Below are 18,917 nucleotides of genomic sequence, written 5' to 3' on the forward strand. Positions count from 1 at the left end.
CCTCTCTTTTATTTTTTTGCCAAATACCCAACAGTCCCAGAGTCATTGAAAACGTGTCTGATGTTCACCACCTGCCCACTCTGATGCTCATTTTTCCCCCCAAAAAAAATGGTTCTGCTTTATTTCTAATTAATTAATAATATCCCCATGAAGATGATGCAACCAAATATTCAAATGCAGACATTTGATGGAAGATATTAAAAGAAAAAAAAAAAAAGAATTCATATTTAATCACAGCCACTCAGTTTCAGAAAGCACATCCACTCATTATTTTAGTATATCTATCAATTCAAGATTTGAAAAGAAAAGATCAATTCTCTATTCTCCTTCCTTATGTGGCATGTGAATTCTGTGGATGGAGAAACCATGACTCTTCAAGATACTTCCTGTCCGCCACATTTCTTTAATTTCGTACCTTCCACATGTGTGTTCCCATCTTGGGTAATTGAATAGTTCCTTTTTTCCTTATCATATTTATTTTCAATATTTAGCTTAGCAACATTAAACTATACACACCCAAGTCCCCATCAAGCAAGGTAAGAAGAATCTGAGAATTTGATCTTAAAGACTCCTCCAAGCTTCATACAAGCATGTGAAACCACAAAAGAAAGTTCAACAATTCTGCAAATATCTGGGTTCCTGTCATGATTATTCTTTTTAAGAAATTCTGCTCCGCAAGAAGTGTGAACTGTGGAAGGACAAGTCACTCAAATTCCAACCAGAAAAGCTTGGGAAACAACATATTTCCAACCCACAAAAAAAAAAAAAAAAAAAAAAAATTTGACAAATTTTGACTCATTATATACTTGGTACAACAAAGCCATAACAGTCTTCAAAGAATTACGGATGGAAAACTTGTGGGAAAAATTAACAATTCTGCAAATATCAACAATGGTTTATCATAAAGAAAGCTAATTGCATATAGAGAAACAAGAATATATAACTGAATGATGATAGTACATGATCTAAATTTGGTTTTTATTTCCACAATATAACAAAAGTTACATGTAGCTGCAAAATGTACTCGATGTCATCGTTGAATCATAGAATCCATATGGATTAACATAATGGGGAACAAAAGAAAAAAGGGAAACGCTCGATCCTACTCGAGCTCTCTCTTTCTCTCTGTCTATGTATATATATATATATATATAAACATATACCTTAAGTTTTGAAATCAAAATAAGGACTACAATAATTCTAGTTTAAAACAAAACAAAAATAAAGGTGCTTACATCTTTAATTTACTACATCAATTGCAATGATTCCCTCTAACTTGTTTGTTGTCGTTACCCTCCTTGCTTGCTGGGAGATAACAGGTTCCCACTGCAGAGGTTGCAGAAGAGACCATCACTGGATTCTGGATAGCAGATTCGGCAGATTTCTTGCCAAGGTTGTATGGTGCTGAAATCATCATCCTACATGCACAAATATAAGGTCTCAATCAATAATCAGTCTTGGTAATCTTGATTGAAGTCATATTTTGGCATAGTAAAAATGAGGCACTGTAAAATCTTAACATTATAATTGTTAATAGAATGTTTTTCCAGCACTATAGTTACATCAATTAAAAGCATAGATACTGTAAAATCTTCTTAACATTATAAGTGTTTCGACTACATGCTCCAAACATCTCCAAAACAATATTGAGTCTTTCAATGAATAAAGGATTAAAAGATATGCAAGCAAAATTATTTATTCTACCCAAACTCTACTAATTTCCACATATCATTCCCTTGTTTACCATGCATACTGGGTCAATATTTTTTCATGAGATTTTAAGGATCTTTCCAGGAATTTATATAACTTACCTCTCCTTGCGCTTCTCCAAGAACCGAGCCAATGATGCCTTACGAGCCTGGGGAACTGCTGCAAAAGAAGTTAGATACCATTTATACATGGTAAATGCAGTAATAAGAAAAAATTGATGTGGATAAAATGTATTTCATGCTTGATGGATGGGCTTCAAAATTGGGAAGTTTTCTCAGATTACAAATAATGCAAAACTGTCTTCCAGAGTACAAGTTCATACCAGATGGCATCATGGATGTCGCAGTAACAGTTCCCATTGCACTTGAAATTTTTGGAGTTTCTAGTTTACTGACAGGAGTGGTTGCAACTCCAGTGTTTTTAGCTGCCATTATTTCTTCAGTACTAGTGGACCCACTCCCAGACTGAGCACCAGTTTGTGAAGAAAAAGATACAGGGCTTGAGAGACGGGAGCAAGGGGGTATGGTTACACTGAGGTTCACAGGACTAACATCAGTTGCTATAGGCTTTGAGCTTGGTGTCTGCACTTGGATGTTCGACTGTGCCATGTTAGAGGAGATAGAAGATCCATTTCCAGCCAAGAACATGATAGCCTGGACCTGCATAAAATTCCCAAAACTGATTTTAAGCTCACCACAGTTCTAGAGGAGAATACATAGCCGGCACAAGTATTTCTCAGGAATAGAGAAAAAGACGACCTTCTCAGGTGATACATCATCATACACATTCACTGTGCCAGCATAAAAGATGGTCATTTGAGGAGGAGACCGAGAAGCTTTAACGCTGTTTGTAGAAATAGTTTTCAATTAGAACTCTTGTTTATGTTCGATAATGTATGTTTTATGTTCATATTCAACGAAGTTGTAGATTACCATGATTCTGTCATCCCAGTCACAAAGCCAACAGTAGGAAGATTTGTTTGTGGACTTACGACAGGAATTCCTCCAAGTAATTGAGGGTTCAGTGTAGCACCAGCAATATTCTGACCAGAGGTGGCTTGATAATTCTTGAAGAAAGGGTTGCTCATGGAAATTGAACTTGCATAGTTGGAGAATGGAAACATCTTCATGTCATGAGGATGATGCATAGAATGCACACCATGTTGCACAGGATAAGCAGTCAAAGTAAAATGACTCCCACTTTGCCTGTCGTGATTGAACGATTTCTATATGGTAAAAACCAGAATGATACAATTAAGAAAAGATCAGTCATGGTAATAATCATCCGGCTAAGGTTGAATAGTACAAACAATAAAATATATCCCTCTTGATTTCCAATTTCTAATACCTGGGTTTCAGCCATAAATTGCTTTTGCTTAGAATCAAATGCATCAGCAGTTGAGATGGACAAGAATCCAGGAGACAATGAGGAATCAGATACAAGCCTTTTGGCCTTATCTTCTTGGGAAGCCTTGAAAGAATTCAAATGAGGAAGGGCAGAGACCTTGTTGGAGAAAGGCCAGTGTATCCCTGAACCCTTATTAAATCCTACAGATTCCATTAAACAGTTAATAAGCTCAAAAGCCTTAAGTTCCAAAACAAATAAGGTAATCACGTTAACCTAACTTCTCCAGGTCAATAATCACATTAAAACCCATTTATTAGGAAAATAAATTAATAGTTCAGATTGCATAACTCTTAAGGTAGTCCATAAATTGTTAAGCGTATTATAACAGCAGATACTGAAGATGTAAAGAATATATACATCAACACACTCATGCATGCATATTACTGGAAGTACAATTCACAAGCTGTCATCCAAATAAATCTGACAGCCCACTAAACCAATTAATAGGGGGAGGAAACTCTAATCACGATTGGGTTGTTCTGGGTCATCAAAGACTTCCTAATTAGATAAATACCTTTCCATTTCAAAACAAAGAAGAAAAAAGAATATTAATAAAAAACTTCCTCTCTTTTTCTTTTTTCCTTTTCACTTGTTCAAAGCATCAGAGTTTTGCCTGTTTGCCACATAAAACTGATAAGATACTTGCAAAGAGCAAAATCAAGGTCCAAAACTAACCAAAATTTCAAAAGCGAAGTTACATAATTTCCATATGAAACAACTGAAAAAAGAACTTGCATGAACTAAATAACAGAATTAATGAAGGTAAAAAAGGAAAACAAGAGAACAAAACACATACCTATCTCTTTGTATCCATCAGAATTAACCTCTTCCTTAACAAGAGGCAATGGTTCTTTTAAGTTCAGACCCATAAAGTCTCTCTCCATTTTTAGCTCTGTCACCTCTCAAAAAAACGAGACACAAATTCAACCAAAACCCACCTCACCAAACTAGTCCGACAACCATTAAATTTACAGATCAATCCCACCAAACCTCAGTTTATAGAGAGAAAGTAGAGAGAGAAAACCCAAAACGAAAGCTTCCAACTACATCAAAAGTGAGAAGAGAGAGAGAGAGATTTGTGAACTTTGGTACGAGAAGATGAGCTTATAAGATCTTGACCGTTAATTTTGAAAAATTAGAAAAAGAAAAAGAAAAGGCTTTCATAAAAAACCAAGTATGCGTAACCTGTATATGCAGTTTGTTCACCGCCTAGTCCGTTAACCCACCACGTGCGCGAGCATTTAATTCACATTTCACACTTTGCCAGCAACTTGCTTTTCTGGTGCCCACTTGTCGATGTAACGTACCACGTGTACTATTATTTCCATTCATGAACTGACACGTTAATTTCTCACGTGATTAGTTTCCCTCGTGAATTAGTATTTTTCTTTTTTTTAAATAAAGTGACAATGGATTACAAGCTGTCTGCCTATCACGAGAAATTGGTGAGAAATGAAAATTATATTTTTCCACTTTTCTATAAAAACTTCTTGTTTATATTAAAGCCTCATCCGTTTCTTTTGAAAAATTAATTTTAAATGTAAAAAATAAAATATTTTTCAGAAAATATAATTTTTTCACAATATTAAAAATATTTTTTAAATAAAAAATATTTTTTAAAATTAATTTATTTTTTATATAGAAAATAGTTTTCTTGAATTAATTTTCATAAATAATTTAATGTCAAAAAATAAAAATCATTTTTTTCTTAAAAAATATTTTTCATCAAACAAAAAAAAATCTAAGATGTATAAAAATTTTTATATAATCAATTAATTAAAATTTGCACAATTATGTTTTATAAAATGCCATATCCTATTTATAATAAATTTCATTATTATATATTTTAATTATACATTAATTATTTAGGTATATAAAAACCTAGTATAAATAAGGCTTCAGTAGAGGTTGTTGAGATGTCAAAAAGCTACTTTAAGACAATAATAATAATTATGACATATGCTGCTAAAAAAAGTTAAAAATTTTCAAGCAGTTAATTTTTTTATTAAAATATATGAAATTTTATTGAAACGGACTCAAAATCAGATTAAAAAAATAATAACTTTTTACAATCCTCTTGTGGGCACTCCACTTTTGCCTTTTAACCAACATATTTTTAAAAATACATTTTTAAAAAAAAATATTTTCAATAATAAAATCAGATTAACGGCTACCTTTGTCTTTAACTATCATTGATGGATGCTCTTTTCACTGGTGCGTCTTATATTCTGATAATAGTGTTTAGTTGATAATAAAGAAAATATCAAATGCCCGACATATTGGAGGTGACGTCATATATATCCTAATTAATAAGTTTATCTGTCCGACAGCTACACACGAGATGGAAAAAATTGAAACTGTGAACAGTAAACTACTTTTCCTATTTTACCGTTATTACCGTTTTACTAGCACGTGCTATTATCCTTGCTCCCTTGCCACGTCCCTCTGGCGCACGTGCACCTAATCCTCCGTGCTTGTCACCTGATTTTCAAGGTTTTTCTTTTTGAACTGCGATTTTATTATACGTGCTAAAATTATACTAATTTCACTTATAAAAAAATTATCAGTGAATTTCTATTGGTTAGATGTATGCAAACATTGCAGATAAGAATTTTTATTCCATAGTAAACTGCTTTCAAATTCTTTTTTTTTTTCCAGGAAAAAAAAAAGAAAGAAAGAAAAACAATAGTTTTGAATAAGAGAATAATTGGGAGTGGCAGCAATCATTTCGGTGTTGAAGGTTCTCAATTGGCAAAGGGCAGAGTGCCAAAAAGAAAACTTTCAATCAAGGGACATAAATGTAATTTTGTCCTCTTCATTTCTCCTGCAAACTTCAATGGTGCAATTTTCTTTATTATATTTTATATTTACATGATTGGATATTTGGATTTGAAAAAGAATCAAATGTGAGAAAAACTAGCAAATATATACAGAAAAAATTGGAAAATAAATTTTCATCTTTTAAATTTCATTTGTTTGAAAATATCTTATATTAAAAATAAATTTTTTAAATATTTTAAATACTAAAAAAATATAAAAAATATTTTCAGTAAAACAAAAAAAAAATCTTAATCTCACTAATTATGACATAAATATCAATAAACTCTTTTATATAAATATATAATTATTAAATTTAATTACTATAAATTATAATCCTATTCTACATTTTCCCCCGTATATACTACAATTTCTTATTCCTCACGTATCTAATCCTTGTACGCTTTTAATACATAATTGATATCAATAATAGATTTGTGTATTATTTAATTAACTAAACTATAATTCAGTTTGTCAATAATTGTTTTTTATAATTAAACTAAGCAAAAATCGGTTGTAAAAAAAATATTATTTTGGTTTTCCAATTTTAGAACTCTTCTCCAAGAGCATGTGCATCTAATCCTTTATTAAATTTAAAGGCCATCTACCCTACATATCACAACAAAACCCATCTAGGATGAAAATTCAGCCCCAAAAAAAATATTAAAAAATAATTTTTTTTTTTACAAAAAAAAAAAAAGAAATTTGGTATTGGGCGGCCAGCACGTTGTCACCTTCCCTTTTATTGACTGATATTATATAATAAATAAAAATAATTAATTTATTTTATCCTCACCAATATTTACATAAAAATATCTATTTTGTATTGTGGCATGCATTCGGAATGTGCAAGTTGGATGGATAAGCCCCAAATCTACATATAAAAAATATATTAACATTATAAAATTAAAAACTTGGCAAAGAGAAAAAGCAAATTTAAGTGGAAAAATCTGAAATTATATAAAACAGTATTTTTGTTTTTATAATTTTAATAATTAATGAAAGTGATGAGCACTAATCATTACTTTATTGAACTAAAACTCAGAATATGCAATAGTTGACAACTCAATTGTCAACTGTTCACTGCATGTTCTAATTATTTATTAATGTTTCATTCAACGTCATATGTATTTATTTAAAAATATAGTACAATATGCAAAAAAAAAAAAATTTAATTTCTCTGCCGATGTGTATATGTCCAAAGGCATGAATATTATAGTTTAAAATTAATGATAATTAATAGTTTGTTCTGAAATCTAAGGCTATATATATTATTTTAATTATATTTAACCAAACCCTAAACTAATATTATATGGCTTATCTAGTTTAATTTCCATATCATTATATATAAAAATTCCAACTTTTTGGCATTAACTATGTAGGTTTAATCCAGACAATATATATATATATGATTGACCTGCTCCCAATTAATTAATATTTCCTAATTCCACCCTACTCTTTTTTTTTTCTGGGTATATATTGTTTTATTAAAAATTGATACATTTTGTATTTAAATATATAATTCTAATAAAAAATATATAATTAAGTTTTAGATATATAATTTATTTTTAAGAAATATGTTTATTTTGTTTAATCATAAATTAAAATAAACATGTAAGGAAAAATCTTAGAGAACTGTCTTAATTAACAATAATTAATAGTTAATATTAAATCGTTATACATATAACAATTACATTAAATAAAATTTCTTATGAAGAGATGTAATAAATGGATAGAATCAAGTTAATATGCTTGTGATAAGATCCAGTAGAGAAATGAATTACACCTTCCTAACCAAGTTGGGATGGAGGCTTCTTAATGGGGACGACTCATAACGTTGCAAAGTTCTTAAGGCAAAATATTTCAACTGTAAGAATGGGATTGATAACCTCTTTTATTCGAAGAGGACTGAGTGCATGGGTTCAATCTCCTTCCAAGAACTAAAAACTACTGAGTGGAACGCAAAGGAGATAGGTTCCTCTTTTATTTGAAGAGGGCTGCTGAGGGAAATCATGGAACTCCACATTGGGATGTGGAGTTATTAATTTTTTCGAATGGGCCGGGCTCATTGATTCCCTTACCGAGGCCTAGATTTTTCGAATGGAACGCAAAGGAAAAGTATACACACACAGGTAATGAATGAGAAGTGTATATTAATTTTCGCTAGTTATAGAAGTGCCTTAGGTCTGATCTCAATCCCTTGAACAATGAGTCCACTTTTGGGATCGCGCACTTGCATGGCAGTGGTTGAAATACTCACCCAGCTCAATTTCTAGCCGCCCATCATTTCTCCTATTCGGACGCCGCATGCATGTGACTCCGCCTATTACTCTGCCAAGCTCTTTGTCAGGCTGCAAACAAACTGCTGCTGTATTTGTTTCGCGTCCACATCCCAACTGAAACCTTTGTTGGAAAAAAATATGAATCCTGTTGCATCTTAAATTCTAGATAAGCTACGTAGTCTGTAGCTGGGGATAGAATTCAAGTGTCTATCTTGCAGCGAATTTCAAGCCACCTCTGTGAATCTTTTCGTTTGCATACATTGCATTTAGTACAAACAAAAGGTAGATGTAAAGAAAAAAGCCGAAGGGGAATGTAGCATTTCTTGCCATTCTTGTCCAGAGAAAAGCTCTAATAAGGAGGCATTTTGCGTTGTCAAGGTAAATGGATAATAAGAAAACAATGCACATCATCATATATAGAGCTACACTCCAATCTCCACATGGATTCTGGATATGTTGAAAATTTAAGTTATTTGCCCATGCATATGTTGATTAAGTGTCTATCTTGCCATGAACTTCAAGCCCGAACTTATTCGCTCATTCATTAAATCAATTCTACCTAAACTATTTCCTCGATTAATTTTCTGTGTACTATCAACATTCAACAATATTGTGATGCAATAACAAATAAAGGTCCAGAGATTTTTCTACTGTCAACAGGAGATGGGACTGATTGTATACCTTCTTGTTATTATGAATGAGGTCTGGATTATTGCACAAGCTTAAAGAAAGCTCTTTCTTTGAAGAGAATGATAGAGATGAGAGAATTTCACAATTAGAAGGCAAGAATTTCTCCCAGAGAGCATCAGAATTGGCAGCTGATCGTAAAGTTTTAGAAACAAAACCAATCTGCATGCATCCACAGGATTTGTGAACGCTAATATGTTGGCTATGTATCCCTCTGGCAATTCCTTCCAGTCAACTCCTGCAACTTCTTCTATTTCTCCTGCTTCACCTGACTTTGGCTTCATCTCCTTGCTCTTTACTGGATGTTTCATGTGAATACCATGAAATAAACTGAACCAAACTTGGGATTGTTATAAATGGAAGTGGAAAAACATAGTCAAATAGTCAAATTTGTGCATTGCACTGTACTTAAGGATTATTTGATTTTTAATTTAAATCTGTGCGCATAAGTCTTATCCCTCTTACTTGCTCCTTACAAACTCAATAATAAAAAACCATTTATAAACCAGAGGAAAAGTTTGTGTCTTTTTCATATGGGATAAAAACTTTTAAAATATAGAATTTTACAACAGCATAACACTTGGTAAGAGTTGTTGGATGAGTGTGTTGTTGCAAGGTTCCAAAGAAGGTAGGATCGAGGCATTCTTATTAGCTAGAGACAGCAAAGGAAATTTCATGTGTTTGTTTTCTCTTCATGGGCAGCCCAGAGAGAGTACAATCTAATGAAGTTGACCTTTCGGCCGGCGAAAATTCATAATGCCTGGAACTGTCTACATAGAAAATTCTGCACATAAAGCTCCAAATTTGGTTAAATCTGTCCGATTACTACTAAAAAGCAGATTTATTATTATTTTTTTCTCCTCAAATGGTAAGGGCCAATTCACCTAACATGTAAATTGCATAAAGAGGTTTTGGAGTCGAACCCTTAACAAAAAGCCAGCTAAGTATTTGAGATTAATAGAATTAATCCTATCCAAAAATTAGGATTAATCCATATGAAAAATTTTTGATGGCATATTTTGCTTCAGATACTCTGTTTCTTATTGGGCTTAGCTCAGCAACCCTTAACCAAGCCACTACCTATGATTCACCAGTTCATTCTTCAATATGCACATGGCTAGAATCCCTGGGAGCTTACGGTTTTATATCCTATTTCACTCAACCTCGTGGGAGGAAAATTTAGTAACATGGACACGTTGATTTGTTAACCAGTAGAGCAGGATTTGAGCAGGCAGTGGATCGTTCCTTGATGGGTGAAATAGTTCAGAGGCTCTAAAGCTAATATAAATGACATGGAAGAGACTTATGGGCACAACATAATCAAAAGGAGTCTGACTACACATGGCCACAACATAATCAAAAGCACAACAACACGTAAAAACTTTCCTTTTCCTCTCTTTTGTGTAGGAACTATAATAGGTAAGATCGCAATTAGTAGTGGCTTTACACGAGTCCTCATTACTTTAAAAAGATTCTGCACCTTTCAGATAGACTAAATACATAGATTTTCAAGAACATTCTAATTGAAAACTGGGCATTCTACTTGTGGAATCTTGATTAGCAATTGAGTTCCACTTAGAAAATCTAATTATTTCTCATTTCCTATTTCAGAAGCTTTCAATATATTAAAGAATTAGAGATGATAATAATGATCAAAATTGTTGAAAATCTAAGCAAAAGCTTAGTTGGGTTGCTCAATTCAGTCTCATCCTTCTTCATTGATTTCGCATAATTTATAATTTTTTTTAAAAAAATAAAAATCATGGCTGGAAAAAAAAATAAATAATGTTGTGGACAAGAACTAAGAGGTGGCACAAGTAGATTGGCCAGCTATGAAGACCATATATTACAGGATCCAGCAAATCCAGCACAGAAACAAGCTAACCATAGGCTAGAAATTAGAGCTACAAGGAGCTCACGGGATGGGAAACCTTATCTCTAGAGAAAAATGACAAGCATTTGGTCGGAGCATCAGCCAAATTTCCTAAAGTGACTTTCCATTGGCGTTGTTGGCCCTGCATCCCCATTACTAAAATGAAAAATTATGAAGATATATTTTTAATTATTGAATGCGACCTTCTCTTTAAGCTTTATTGTTCTATGTAGCTTTTCTTTAAGTTATGATCACCAAAATTTTGGAAATAATTTGTTGGTCCTCCACCACATAGTCTCTCAGTGGTCTCCAATCTCACCAGAAAAGAGAGATCATAAATGTTCCATTATTTATGTTTACTTCTTTTTTGGAGTCTTTCTTTATACAAGTCTTCAGTCAATTTTTCCTGTATTTTCCTCCGATGACTCCACTAATGACTATGTCTTGTCCTTCACAGTTACATGGAAAATTCGCAGGTGGTTGTGTTGTATTTTAGAAGGCATCATCCTGAAATTGGGAATATTAATTGTCACCTAAATTATAAGGGTTGTTTTCCTCGCACTTTCATATATTGCGTCAATGTACCAGAAAGAGTTAGCTTCAATACCAAATGCCATTTGATCTTATTAATGTCACAATTCCAATGTTCATTCTCACCTATGATTTGATGTTTTTCTTGTTTTTAAAGCTTTCCCTCACCATATAATTTATTTTCCTCTCTCATGCATTATTTTCGATCTAAAATTTAAAAATTTATAAAACGTAATATTTTTCGTAGATTTTAGTACGAACTTATAAGACTAGATATGAATATGGGATAGATTAATTTAGTATCATTTTTAATATTTAAGTCTGATGACCACCGGACTTTTTACACCTGGGGCAAGACCAGACCTTAATGAGGAAGGTAGGTCTAAAGCCCACCAAGCTCTTCTTCAAGTGAGGTAGTCCAGATTGCATGTTCCAGCCCAGTCGAGAAAGCAGGCCGGAACCTCACATGCGGATCTTTCCGAAGGAAGTCTAGCTTGGTGATATAACCAGAGGAAGGAAAGCAGGTCCGGTCGCTTCGCAGCCTTATCCGCATGCGCGCCAGAGGAATTAAATGGCTGCTTGGCGTGGAGAGAGATTCTGACACATCCGTATATACGGATATAAGTGACAGATACATGTGGTACTGTAGCAGAGAGGCGGTGAGACATTACTAACGGACAAAAGGAAAATGGATAAAAATGGAGAAACGTCTTACTTTTCACCTAAACTTACACAATCACGATAAATTTTATTTTCTAGATTTCAGAACATCAAAGTTAATAGAAATAAAACAAGACAATGAAAGAATTCTTTCTAATCTAAAAAAGAATTTATTTTAAAAAAATGGAAATAAAAAAGCATGATTATGTTATAAGAATTAAATTCATTTCTTTTATTGCACATGAATTATTAAGCCTACACTCATTAAATTAATACCATCTTCATATAACATAACATGTTAGTTATTAAATTAATCATTTAATTTGACGTATGAATCAAGAATTTAAAACTAATCAATCACATTCCTTTATGATTTTCGAAACATAAAAAAAAAATTATGGATTATTTGCTTATAATATAATAAAATTATAAATTCAAACTTAACTCAAACAATAAGAAATTTTCCAACACTGGGCAATGCATAAACATTTAGGGAAAGGACATGAGGATAGACCATAGTTGAAAACCAGAAAAAGAAGGAAAAAAACAGTGACCATTTAACAACTACAATGAATTGAAGTCACCTCCCACTAACCACTGCAGATGTCAACAAAATTAGGTGAAAAAAAAAAATCCCACATCCTGTTGGATCATGGAATTTTTTGAGATTCAAAGGCTTTATTTTTCTTACAGTTGTAACCAACCAAGAAAGCCTTCATCCTTTTTGCTTTATATAGAAGACAATGGGTATCTTCAGCAGACAATCATGCCCAAGTTGAGAACCGCCACGTTGTCTAATTAATAAATTTACTGAATTTGTTTTCCATCTCGTTAAATGATATTTCATTTTTCTTGTAAATAATTACAATTTGGGTACATTAGAAAAATAGATAGTTCAATTATGGGATTGGTCTACACGACTGGGAAGGTTCTAATTCTATGGTCAAATTGCAAGTGTGAATCCCTTAATTTAGTGTGAATTAATTAATTATTTTTAATAAATTAAATATATTGACTTTAATGGGGTGCATGGAAACTTACCCATGATGCCAAATTGACTGGACTATATAATAGTGACTTAGCTAGTCTTTGGGGTTATGGAATAAATAAATAAATATAGAAATTTAACAAAAACAATTATTGTCTGATAATTACATGCAACAATTTTAGTTTAATCCAAATACTTATCCAACTTTAAAAAGAAAATCCCTATTTGAAATAAAAAATTTCAAAAAAATGTCCACTGATTAAAAATTAAGATCAAAATTGATTTTTCACGTATAGACATGATTTGATACCTTGCAAATTGACACGTGTCAAGTTTTAGGTATACGAAATGGACCAGTCTTGATGCTGATATGGTCAATTCCAATCAGTCCCCAACCATACAATACAGACTTCAACCTCATTACTCATTCCTATACAGACCGTTACTTAAACCTTTCCTCTATGAAAATAAGTTCAAATTCTACCAAATTTCACGTACATATTCATAATCCATAATGCTAATTTGTTAGGTTTAATTTTCAATATTACATTTGTAAAATATTTTGTTTAGATGCATACATTGAAGATTTGAAAAAGTGAAATTTGATATTTTTCAAATTTATTCAGATTAAGTGTATTTATAAAATAATTTTTAAAAATTATTATAATGTACCGACACATTTACATCCATGGGTGTATTTTCAAATTGGAATCAACCCCTAGCTAGCCTGCCCAGACTGACCGGTGAATTAGAGAGAGAGAGAGAGGAGCATGTGTATTAAAAACTACCTTTTTACCGTATTCACTAACTGCTACAGGTTCTATAATTGATGATATGATCATTTTCTTAATCTAATTATCAATACACAAGAATTAATTAGTAAATAATAATAATAATACATAATTATTTTGATATAATTCACCGGAAAAAAAAACTCCCAGAAGCTGCAGCTGCCAAGTATAGTTGACCTGAAAATAGAGAAATTTAAAACCAAAGGGATGGAAAATAAAAAGCAACAATCATGTATGCGTAGTATAGCTCAAGTAACTCCCTTTCTTTACGTAAATTCTCCTCAAAGCAACAACCATTCTCTTTGCCAGAGCTCTCCCTCGCAGGCGCTCAAAAAGAGTCCCAAGCATCAGCAATCCCTCTCTTCTGCTTATACCTTCAACCTCTCTCTCACTCTCTGGGGAATTCATCAAACATGTCTCTAACAATCACAGCTTTTGCTTCCCTTCTTACAATCTCCCTACTTTCAACCCCATCAACTTCCTCCCTTGTGTCTTTTGTTTTCGGTGGATGTTCGCAGCAAAAATACATCTCAGGCTCTCCTTATGAATCTAATGTCAACTCTCTACTCACCTCCCTGGTTAACTCAGCCACCTTCAATAATTACAACAACTTCACCATCCAGAGTCCTTCCTCACAGGACACTCTCTACGGCCTCTACCAATGCCGTGGAGACCTCTCCAATGGTGACTGTGCTCGCTGTGTTGCTAGCGCAGTGAGTCAACTCGGCACTCTCTGTCTTGACTCTTGCGGTGGCGCGCTGCAACTCGATGGGTGTTTCGTTAAGTATGATAATACCAGTTTTTTGGGTGTGGAGGACAAGACAGTGGTGTTGAAGAAATGCGGGCCGACGATTGGGTATGAGTCTGACTCGTTGACCAGGCGCGACGCGTTGCTGGGTTACTTGGTAGCCAACGACGGGTCCTACAAGCCTTACAGGGTTGGTGGGTCCGGTGACATCTACGGTGTGGCTCAGTGTGTACAGGATTTAAGTGCGAGTGAATGCCAGGATTGCTTATCGGAGGCGGTCGGACGGCTGAAAACGGACTGTGGGCCGGCCGCTTCGGGTGACATGTACCTCGCCAAGTGCTATGTGCGATTCTCGGAACGCGGGGCTCACTCGCACGGTGGAGATGGTAAGCTGTTTCGTCCCCCTGGGAAGTGGTTTCTGCTTTCTGGTTTCTGGTTAAGCATATTTTGGTTTTAATTAGTGAGAATTTAATCATGGTAATTATGAACAAACTGTGAGTGTGTTTTTATTTTATTTATTTAATTATTTTAAGATGTTGCAGGGTGATGTGGGTAAGTTCAAATTATTCAAGCTTCCATCTTTTTTGTTTCTTTCACCCTTTTATTTATTTTATTTGTGTGTGTATTAATTAGAGCACTGGCAATTGAGGAAATTGTCTGTGTGTTTGTTTGTATTAACTCTGTTTGCTGTGAATTCTGTGTGTTTGTTGGAGCAACTTTAATGAAGATTTCTCCATCTCTTCTTAAAGGTCGTTAATTACTTAATCACACCAAATCCATTAAAGGGAATGTAAAGTTTTCCACATTCGTATGCATGCAAGAAAAGCTAACTATGCAGAAGAAGCACTTAATCACCATATCATAATACCCCACACAGAGCTAATATACCTCGTTAATTAGGAATTAAACGAGATTAATCCAATGTAAATAGAGTAATTATGGCCACAAAATCATAGCTCTAATGTTCCAAGTGTTTGAAACTCTGTAATGGAGAAAAGAAGGCTTACTACAATGTCCCAATCAATTACATTTCTTACTGCTTACTTAGACCAATTATTGAGTTTTCTGGGGCAAGGAACATTTACTGACAACCCTGAAACCAAGAAGTTTCAATTGTTAGCTTATGATTATTAATTTTTCTGTGGTATTAATCTGATGGCATCTAATTGCTTTTTATGCAAAAACCTTTTTTTTTTTATGTAGATGAGAATAATGATGATGAGATAGAGAAGACACTTGCAATCTTAATTGGACTCATTGCTGGGGTTGCTCTACTCATTGTATTCCTTTCTTTCTTGAGAAAAGTGTGTGAAAAAGGAAAAGGTAAGAAGCAAGCCATTTCTGCGAGCTCTCTTTTGATTCTTTAATCCAAATATTATCATCAATACTTGAATTTTTTGTGCCTTCTTCAATATGCAGGTGGTAAATAGAAGAAAAACTTGTGGGCATATCAGGGATTGCATGCTCCTCTCTTTGGTAATTCATCTTTTTTGCTTCACTTTTGCATTGTGGTGTCAACTTTTCTTTTTCCCCCTCTCCCATTGCTCTTTTTTTTTTTTAAAGTTTCTTTCATATCTCCCTATAAAAAGAGAGCATGAAAGGGTAGATAGAAAGATATTCTTCTTGAAACAGGTTACCTTGGAACAAGAGAAAAAGAAAGTCGCAATAAGGTGAAAAGCCTAAAGGTTCCACTCTCTTCTTACAACTTCTTGAGTCTTAGATCCATGTTCATTAGCTTTTATTTCTAATGAAAATTACTTGTATAAATAGTGAACACTTTTGTAAAAGTGCTCTTTGTAGTACTGTAGTTAGTGCTTTTGATGGGTGTTTTTCATCCAAAAGTTTAGGCTATATATACCATTGTTCTCCTTCAATTTTATATCATTTCATTTTCTACTTCTCTTTATTTGCAACAAATTCTGCCTTTCACTCTAAGTTGAATCACTGAATACAAACATAATCAATTGAAAGTGAAATTTTTAATAAAAAATGTAAAATATAATTAATGGGATATATAATCCACTCTAAAAATAAATATATTAAAATTTATAGTTGCAAACGCTCGAAAGCGAGATTGATCTTTTACTTTTAGCGAAGTTGATTCTTCATTATTGTAAATCTATAATCTATCCTCTACGTGTGAAAAGCAAATCAAAAGTTTATCCTTGTGATTAGAATCACTAAATAATCTAGAGTATAAGAATACACAATTGAATATCTAAAACATGTCAGCAGAATATAATCACAATGATTAAGACAATATTTTATGCACTTAGATTATTATTGTAATTACTATTACTACCTTAAATTGATGATAAATCAGTGAATTAAAGGGGACAAAAAGAATGGTTTAAAGGTTCAATAATGAGTTAGTGGGTGATATTGATGAATAGGGCAGTGTTGCTTCTCTCTCATCCATTATCCATTGCTTTTTAGCAATTGCTTTTAAATTTGTAAATTTTGTATCTATTTGGGGTTGTCCCAATCTAGTCCTTGCCACCATTACTTTAATCCCATCTTTCACAAGCATGGTTATAAAGATTCTCTTGCTTTATCTCCACATATGCATATAAACAAGAACATACAATTAAAAAGAACAATAACATTAAAGAATGAAAAAAGTGTAATTAATTATTAAAGCATGTTCCTTTTAATTTATTCAAAACCCAAGTTTTGTATTAATAAAACAAAGCATTCAAGGCCTAAAGTTGATGAAAATTCAATAAAAGTTGGTGATGGGTGCACAAAAAGCGATAAGAGGAATGACAATTTGTAGGGCATATGACACTAAAAGCTTAATTAATAAATTAATTAGTGAATCTTCTTCGTATCAAATACTTATAAAACTTTTTATTACTGTGTATATATATAAATCTAAACTCTAAATAAAAAATCATTCTGTTCAAACATGAATGATCTTATTTGCAGATTGAAAAATAGAAGTATAAAAGGTTTTAAACCTGATATAATATTTAATTAAAAAGAAAATGTAAGGGAAGGTTGATCAAAAGAGAGATTGACGTGAGTTTGATTCTATCCTGAAAGGCATTTTCTCTTTTTTGGAGATAGCGTAAAGAACAAGGAGTTGGGAAAATTCTCAGTAATTTGTTAATTTCCCCAATTGCAAGTTGATCATATTGGGAAATTCGAACACATACAAAAGAGTTCTCCAGTGCCTACCTTCAAGGCATCTATTATAAATCTCTGGCTTTTTGAACTTTCTGCTATAATTTTTGCCATATTCTCCAGAATTTTCTAATTGGTCCACGAAGTGGGTAAGATGCTTTTGACACTACCACTATCAATAGCTTCCTTCCTTTCAATGTTATCATAATTTTCATTATTTTTCTCCTTTCGTTTGACATTTTTGAATATAAGAACCCGTAGAGTTAGTTTATTTTATTAGGCAATAAGCTATTTTAATATATATTTTTTAAAATGATTAATTTATTTTATAAGCATAAAAATTAGAAGTTGAATGAGAAGAATAATGAGAAATACTTGTCTATTTGATATTCAGAGGCACGAAGCTTCCAATGATACGCGAATTCTGGGTGCTTCCTCTCTAGCCTTGTCATGGAAAAACAAAGAAAGTTGAATAAATAATTAGGGACAGTTGGTAGAGTTGGGCAAAAAATGAAATTGTCATTTTGCTAAGAATAATTCCAAGCTACGGCAGTTGCCATAAGGTTCCCAGAAACAGCCATCCGTCAATTTCAGGGAAAGGCCTGGTCTCATGGAGGCTTACAAAACAAGCAGACCAAAGCCTTTTTCAGAATGTTTGGTGAGCTAGGAAGGACTCTCTTTTTTTGGGTCACGTCAGGCCTAACTTTCGTGTCCTTCTCAAAGCCCATTAATATAAATAAATATTTTTAAAAAAAGTTAATATATATATATATATATATCCTTGATTTCTTTTTATTGGACTGGTATGGACGAGAGCTCTACGGCCCAGTGATGGTGTCAAGTCATCAGCTCACCAGCCTTCAGCACGTATCATCTATGTTCAGCTTCAGAGTGTGGGAATCTCAGAAATCACCAAAATTCAAGCCAAATAACACACTTCTCAAAGAAGAAGCTCCTTGCTAAGGGAAAGGCCACACTTTGCTTGTGTTAGTGCCGTGATTTCACAAAGATAAATGAACTTGGAAGTAATATTTGGAATTAGCTGAGTTCAATTGTTAAGCGGTATGGTTCCTACTGCTGGCTTGAGTTTATAATATTGAAATCCATATGTTCCAACGCCCCATGATTGCTGAAGGGCCTTGAGATAGTCAATTTCAGCAGAGAACGTAACCAGAAACAAGACATTCCCCAATTCCATCACCTTCGCCATTTCATCGAATGATTGGCGTGTGATCTGCGTCTGACTTTCCCCTGCGGGCGAATATTCAGCCACGGTGCTTAACGTTTTGTCGCACGA

At 33.2% G+C, this 18,917-nt stretch overlaps 2 protein-coding genes across 7 annotated transcripts; one reads left to right on the forward strand and one right to left on the reverse strand.

Moving 5' to 3' along the window:
- Positions 1–961: 961 nt before the first annotated feature.
- On the reverse strand, positions 962–4,274 carry LOC110601436 (protein TIFY 6B). 4 transcript variants are annotated; one of them, XM_021738563.2, is made up of 7 exons: positions 3,914–4,274; positions 3,058–3,257; positions 2,643–2,935; positions 2,469–2,553; positions 2,033–2,369; positions 1,812–1,866; positions 962–1,418 (listed from the first exon to the last, which is right to left on the reverse strand). In XM_021738563.2, exons 1-7 carry the CDS (start codon positions 3,999–4,001, stop codon positions 1,253–1,255), a joined length of 1,224 nt encoding a protein of 407 aa, XP_021594255.1. In that variant the 5' UTR covers positions 4,002–4,274; the 3' UTR covers positions 962–1,252. The 4 variants fall into 4 exon arrangements, 3 of the variants coding, with proteins under 3 accessions (XP_021594255.1, XP_021594254.1, XP_043806892.1); XM_021738562.2 differs by having other exon boundaries at positions 1,812–1,869; XR_006348693.1 differs by having other exon boundaries at positions 1,389–1,695; positions 1,730–1,869.
- Positions 4,275–13,955: 9,681 nt separating this feature from the next.
- LOC110602678 (plasmodesmata-located protein 6) lies at positions 13,956–16,394 on the forward strand. Of its 3 annotated transcripts, none has more exons than XM_021740246.2 (4): positions 13,956–14,880; positions 15,698–15,817; positions 15,914–15,970; positions 16,084–16,394. In XM_021740246.2, the coding sequence occupies exons 1-3, from the start codon at positions 14,160–14,162 to the stop codon at positions 15,922–15,924; spliced, it is 852 nt and encodes a 283-aa protein (XP_021595938.1). In that variant the 5' UTR covers positions 13,956–14,159; the 3' UTR covers positions 15,925–15,970; positions 16,084–16,394. The 3 variants fall into 3 exon arrangements, with proteins under 3 accessions (XP_021595938.1, XP_021595939.1, XP_021595937.1); XM_021740247.2 differs by having other exon boundaries at positions 16,127–16,394; XM_021740245.2 differs by having other exon boundaries at positions 15,914–16,394.
- Positions 16,395–18,917: the final 2,523 nt, after the last annotated feature.

This window comes from Manihot esculenta, chromosome 15, assembly GCF_001659605.2.
Source record: "Manihot esculenta cultivar AM560-2 chromosome 15, M.esculenta_v8, whole genome shotgun sequence".
In the NCBI taxonomy this organism is placed as follows: Eukaryota; Viridiplantae; Streptophyta; class Magnoliopsida; order Malpighiales; family Euphorbiaceae; genus Manihot; species Manihot esculenta.